General features: G+C 44.5%; 1 protein-coding gene across 8 annotated transcripts; it reads left to right on the top strand.

Moving 5' to 3' along the window:
* Window positions 1-2,267: 2,267 nt before the first annotated feature.
* Window positions 2,268-5,629, top strand: LOC121984226 (protein IQ-domain 26-like). Of its 8 annotated transcripts, none has more exons than XM_042537056.1 (6): window positions 2,268-2,440; window positions 2,557-2,716; window positions 2,956-3,109; window positions 3,711-4,213; window positions 4,510-4,716; window positions 4,807-5,629. In XM_042537056.1, exons 4-6 carry the CDS (start codon window positions 3,794-3,796, stop codon window positions 5,482-5,484), a joined length of 1,305 nt encoding a protein of 434 aa, XP_042392990.1. In that variant the 5' UTR covers window positions 2,268-2,440; window positions 2,557-2,716; window positions 2,956-3,109; window positions 3,711-3,793; the 3' UTR covers window positions 5,485-5,629. The 8 variants fall into 8 exon arrangements, with proteins under 8 accessions (XP_042392990.1, XP_042392989.1, XP_042392992.1 ...); XM_042537055.1 differs by having other exon boundaries at window positions 2,512-2,716; XM_042537058.1 differs by lacking the exon at window positions 2,557-2,716.
* The last annotated feature ends 1,072 nt before the right edge of the window (window positions 5,630-6,701 follow it).

Below are 6,701 nucleotides of genomic sequence, written 5' to 3'. Positions count from 1 at the left end.
AATGGATTTGAATATTCCATAACTTCATCTATATGATTCAGTAATTACGGCTTTAAAGTTCCTATGGGCTGATCACCTGGTTAGGTGCCTGTAGCTTGTTAATGAAGTCGTGGAGTCGAAGGTCATCAGTTGCACTTGGAGATAAAACCCTAGTCTGCTGTCTCAAAAATTCCTTCGACCTCCAGTCATCTATCCTGTCCCGTATTAACCATGATTTAATTTATTCCCTCTGAAATTTTATGGGATCGGGATCAGGATCAAGATGACGGTTCCACCTTTTTACCAAGTAATTATGGCTTTAAATGACATGAATAACTTTTTACTACAAACATAATTAATGGGTTTTAGGTTTTTAAATGAGCCGTGTTAATAAAACAAAAAAACAAGTACTAGAAATGCCACTGTTCTTATTTGGCACATTAAAACCCAAATAATCTTTCTTAAAGTTATCAGTTACTTACTTTGACAAAATTATTAATCTCCTTAAAAGGCTATTAATCTTAAAAAATAATATATGTTGAATTTAAAACCCACTGCATTATAAATTTGATATGAATTTAAGTGTTTTTTTTTTTTTTTTTGGTAAAGAGAGAGGGGATTACTGGTCCATATTTCTATGCACCAGGATGAATCATATAGAATTATAGTCGAATCGTGACGACGATCCAATCATAATTGATTATGATTTTTTCTTAGATTTATCATCCCTCATGTTATAGTTTGGGATGGAACGGGTACCCGGAGACCGCTCGTTGGGTCGTCACTAGCAATCTGGTCACTTACCCACCATCGGCAGCTTTTGGACGACCTCCGATTACCTGTTCCGACCCAAACTATAACTTGGGGGACGATGAATCTAAAAAGAGATCGTAATAAATTGCAGTCGGATCGTCGTCATGTTCCGACTGTAATTTCATATGGTCCATCGTGAGGGTATTTAATGAAGCCTAGACTATTTTTATGGAAAAAAACTTATTTTAAACTTATATTCGCGATATTTGTTATTTTATTATCAATGCCTCTAAACTATTTTTATTATAAATAAATAAATGTTGTAATTATATACCAATTCCATTAACATAATTCAAATTTGGCCCAACATACTCTAAAGGCCGTCAAGCCCATTATCAGGATACTTGCTCCCCGACCATGGTAGAGAGCTAATTCTGAACCATTCAAAATTTAATATAAAATAAACAGCATCATTACGGCACATATCCTCATTGCATCAACTAAATGAGACATGAAGCAGATCACTCTCCTCCCCCCGAAAACGACCAAGACCATAATGAAGCCTTAACTCAGTTTGCCGACACTCGTCGCCTTTTAGATCTCCAAAACACGAACGTGAACCCTACAAGGCTGACCCGCTTATATGAATTCGAGTCCGAAATGATTTGGTCCAAGACCTAACCCTTTTTCAAGACATCACAAACTTACTTCTTTACCCCTTTTGTTAGACCTAAGGGCGACGAGGAAGGGAGGGTTAAATCTTCTGTTAGCCTGCTTGAGGTTGAGGGGAACTCAATTTGGCTCATTTTAAAAGGTTAGGTATCGTAGCGGGAAATTCAAATTGGTCCACGGTCGTAATTTTGCACAACGAGAAGCCCAAAATGTAACCATAAAGGATAAAGAATCGTCGCCGCCGCAGGGGAATATATGATGATCCAACGGTCCAGAATCAATGTGTAATTATACGTATTAATTTCTTTACTATATTCTTTTGGACCTGGGCGAATAAACAAATACCTCAGTTCTCACGGCAAAAGTGTCGTCCCGTTTCGAAAATCTCACACTTTTCGGGGCTTTTTATAAAAAGTAAAGATTACGATTTGACGGCCGTATAGGGAGGGGTTCTCCAAACGGCGACGTCACTGTTCGACATATTTTGAAATGACGTAGAAGCCCACCCGTCAGTTTAGTTACTCGATAGTAAAATGGTCAATACATGATCGAGAAGGGGTATTTCAGTAAATTCGTATGGCAAGTGTGGCGTCCATGTGGGACGCAACGTCACGACCTCGGAGGTCGTGAAGGGGACGTGGAATTTTTTATTTATTAAAGCAAAAAAAATAAAGCGTTTGTTAATTTGGATTTATTAAAATATTTTATTATCCGGCAGGACGAAAAAGAATTTTTTTTCGAAAAAAAATTAATCCTGGAAACAGTATATAATGTTAATAAAACATCGATGACGATAGCAGGCATTAAACTATTTTTTTTTTTGAAATTAAAAGCAAATGCATTTTTTTATCCAACGGATTCGTCTTTTAAATCTCCCCCAACTCTTGCCGAGCCACCACCTTCATGACAGTGGTCGATCCCGATCATGCGAAGGAGTGCGATCGATCTCTTCGCCGCCGGGAAAGGAAATAAAAGGCAACTCGCCGGAGTGAAGAGCGAGCAAGCATCGAACATTGTAACGTCGATCGAGAAAATAGTAAGTTCTGTCTCATTAAATTCGAATCCCCTTGGATGTAATCCATTGACCAGTTTGTTCTTTCGACGAAGACGTCCATGGCTTAGATTGCGTCCTTTGGCTTTCTTTGTAAGTAGCTCTTTCAGTCAGCAATAGAAAAGCTGCAACCTTGTGAACAGTAAAAAGGTAGATTTTCACAGCGGCAGTGAGATCGAGAGAGAGGAAGAGAAAGCCAGTATCCGCAATAAATGGCAGCTCAGTGTAAATTCACGACCGCATAAGCAGCAAGGTGAACAGGTGAAAGAGGAGAAATATTAATGCTATTGTTTCAGGAAACCGTGAGAGGGAACAGAAATTATTGATCTTATAAATCGTTCGCTGTAGATTTTAATTTAAGGTTTATACTTTTTTAGAGGATTTTGTTGATTAATCTCATCTGATGTGGATACTTGGATGAGTGAGAATCCCCTCTTCCTCCCCTCCTCTTTTGGGGTGTCTGGTTTCTTTGTTGCGATGCGCACTGTCCGCTTTTGCAGGGATCGGAAAGGAAAGCCCGGACCTTTTGGGTGTCATTCCTCACTCTGTCACAGAAGTTATGTAGCCTCGATATGGAGTGTCATCTCGGCGACGTTTTCTTTACTTCCCACTTTCAAGTTACAACTCGGGGAGTGCAAGAGAAAGAAAGAGACAGTAAGTGCGAGGAAAAGTCCAATCTTGCTCCGTCCTTGAGCAATTATTTGATCTTGTTTTCCTGCTTTCTTTTGATTCCTCTGTCTCTTCTACTGAAATTTTGGGGGTAGAGAATATGTAGAAATCTGAGCTGTTCCCTTCTCAGTTCTCCGCCTGTTTTTGAACTCCTATCGAGCTTTACATACAAATATCAGCGAGTGAAAGCCGCCGCCTCAGTCTTCCATATTTGAATCCGGAGCGCCTCTATTTACATCTTTCTCCCTTTCTGCATCCTGTTTTAGTTCGCTCATGGCTATCCGTCGTTACCCCTATTAGTTTGATGGTTTTGGAGGGGCGCGAGGAGCTTCGTTATCCCTGGTCCGTCCTGCTGCGACGTCCTCTTTTGTCTTCTAATGCTGTTCTTCACGAGGGGTTATAATTTTTTTTTTTCTTTTTTGAAAAAGATCTCATCTTTGTAGGTAATTTTTTTTCTTTCCGGATTTCAATTAGCAACGTTCGAAATTTGTTTTTTTATCTCTCTCTCCTTTATTTTACCACGTTAGTAAGATTCCCTGCTCCATTGTTTCTTTGTTTATATCCTATGATATCATTTCATTCGCAGCCCTCTTGCGTAACCGGTAGCATCTGCAGCCAGTAGGCCTTCGCTTGTCCTGCCGGAATACGGAAGATTTCCAGAGCGGGTAAATGGGTCGGGCGACGCGGTGGCTACGGAACCTTTGGAGCGGGAAGAAGGAGAGGAAAGAGCCTGGCGACTGCTCCGGCGCCCGTGTCGGAGTTGAGGACAGGAGACAGAAGAAAAGGTGGAGCTTTGCGAAGCAGACCAGGGACACGTCGGAGGTGGTGCTCGGCCAGAACGCCTCGACGGCCGCAGCGGTGGAGGCAACGTGGTTCAGGTCTTTCTACGCCGAGAGTGAGAATGAGCAGAGCAAGCACGCCATTGCGGTGGCAGCGGCCACCGCTGCGGCTGCCGATGCAGCAGTGGCGGCAGCCCAGGCAGCGGTTGCCGTCGTCCGGCTCACCAGCCAGGGAAGGGGTGGCGGCCTTTTCGTCAACGCCCGCGAACGCTCGGCGGTGAAGATCCAGAGAGCATTCAGGGGATACTTGGTACCTAAAACTTCTTCCTGTTTTACTCTTTTTTTTTTTTCCATTTAATCTATCGTTAATTAATTGCGAAAATCTCTATACTGTATGAAATATCCTTTATTTGACTCGAATGTCGCCAATCCTCGACTATTCTGCATCGTTTAACCCTCTGCTCAACTTTTATTCCTTTCCTTTCTCTATTGTTCAGTAATCTGCGATTCCAATCCCTCAAATTAAGTTCTTTCTTTTTCTTCATCTCCTCATTCTCTGCATTATACTGCAAAGCAATTAAGCTTTCCTTTATTGAGTTGGCACAGGCAAGGAAAGCACTGAGAGCTCTGAGAGCGCTGGTTAAGCTACAGGCCTTAGTGAGAGGCTATCTCGTGCGCAAGCAGGCAGCTGCAACTCTTCACAGTATGCAGGCTCTCATCAGAGCTCAGGCCTCCGTCAGAGCTCAGCGAACTCGCAATCGTCTCCGTAACGATAGAAGGTTTCAACTAGAGCTCCATCCGCGACGATCTGTAGTACGTTGTGTTTGACGTGTTTCAAACGATAGCGACAGTGGAATTGCATTTCTAATTATTTTTGCTCTGTTTCTTTGACATGAATCACAGGAGAAATTCGATGAGATACGGAGCGAGAACATGACTTCCTTCCACCGCCGGCGTCTCTCAGCCAGCCTCGATAACGCTTCTAATGTCTTCGATTGGAGCCCAAAGGTGGTGGAGATCGACACCTGCCGCCCCAAATCGCGATCTTCTCGCCGGAGTACCAACCCGTCCGTTCTCGACCCCGCCGACGACTGGCACTCGAGTTCCATCTCCTCCCCGCTGCTCCCGTGCCACATCCCGGCCCGCGTCGCCATCCCTGACTGCCGCAACTTCCAGGACAACGACTGGTGCCTCGCGGGAGGAGACAGATGCCGGCCCGCGACGGCGCAGAGCACACCCCGCTGCTACATGAACAACAATACGCCTCCAACTCCGGCAAAAAGCGCGCAGTGGCGATTCATGAACGTTCCCTGCTCCCCCAACTACATGGCCAGCACGCAGTCGTTCGAGGCCAAATCGAGGTCACAGAGCGCGCCCAAGCAGCGTCCGGAGGCAGCCGCGATGAGGAAGAGGCTCCCACTGACCGAAATGATGCTGGAATCGAGGGTCAGCTTGAGCGGGATCGGAATGCAGAGGTCGTGTGCCCGCGCCCAAGAGACATTCAATTTCAAGAGCGCCGTCGTCGGGCGGTTCGACAGGTGCTCTGAGCCGGAAAGGGAGTTCTACGTGCAAAGGAAATGATGCAAAACACCATTAAGAATTTACGAGAATTAAGAGAGAGGGAGCTCTTTTGTTTGCTTTCTCTTCGATCAAATTTCTTCTGCTGCGGTTCATTGTAAATTCCTTGTTCTCAGTTGCAGATGTTTAAGCTTAACATTCCAAGCAACTTTGTGAAAGCTTGAACAATTAGGAGTGCTACATTGTTAAAATTTAAAGCAAGAGATATCAATCCCTGTGCCCAGGTGATGCCGTCATTTCATTGCCTCTTGCACGATTCAAATCCCGGTTGCTCGCTCGAGTCAAGATCTTCCTTGAACAGTAGATGATGTAATCTCTTTTGGATTGTCTCCTCGTCTGTTGCACCTAAGAGCCAACATCCCCCATCCTTGAATCTCGATCACCTCTCCGCTATTACACTGCACCAGATGGCATTAAAGTCGTCTTCCTTCCTGCTCACCAATTACTCCCCATTCGACGACCTTATGTCAATGTCAATGTCAATGATAGAAATAGCAGCAAAAGCAAAGCATTTACCGCAGTGCAGTAAAAATTTGTCGAAGCAGGGAGGGGAGGAACAAGTCCAAAGGATTTGAAAAATAAATTATAGCACTCTTTTGAACGATGAGCTGAGGCTGCAAAGACCATGGGGATGTCTGTGACACTGAGGGCCAGTTTCGGTGTAGCTGACGCTGATGCATGATGATGCCTGCCTTGTACCAAGCCCTCTGTCTCTCCATCTTTTTTGAGTTTTCTTCAGTAATCATTAGGTTTTGATTTGATTGATGAGAGGTTTGGGAGTTGTGCACGCAGACAACATCTGAAATCAAAATTGGACGCACTCTCCCATCTCTCTCTCTCCCTCTCTGAATGATCCTGTGCTCGCATCAGCTGCTTCATACACATAACTGAAATGCCCCCTCCCTAGAGCACATCTGGGTAGCAGAGCCACTTGCCTTCTTCCTCTCGACCCCTTCCCCTTTGTCCATTTCCACTGTTGTGGTATTCTCTTGCTCACGGCATGCACAGCGTTCTCGCACCAACTTACATGGTCCACTTAGACTTTCTTTCCATCAGCAATTGAACAAGTGCAGAAGGTATCGATCACACAGTCCGTTCCAACTGGCCATGGGATCTACAACGTACTACTAGCGTTTGTATACGGAGGCCGCATGCTTATGTCGTCACTTGTCACCTGATGCCCAGGAATCTTCCGCATTAATTTGCTCCGTGCCCTAATG

This window comes from Zingiber officinale, chromosome 5B (genome assembly GCF_018446385.1).
Source record: "Zingiber officinale cultivar Zhangliang chromosome 5B, Zo_v1.1, whole genome shotgun sequence".
In the NCBI taxonomy this organism is placed as follows: domain Eukaryota; kingdom Viridiplantae; phylum Streptophyta; class Magnoliopsida; order Zingiberales; family Zingiberaceae; genus Zingiber; species Zingiber officinale.
The sequence above is the reverse complement of the archived record's forward strand: the minus strand, read 5'-3'. Positions and strand labels throughout refer to the sequence as shown.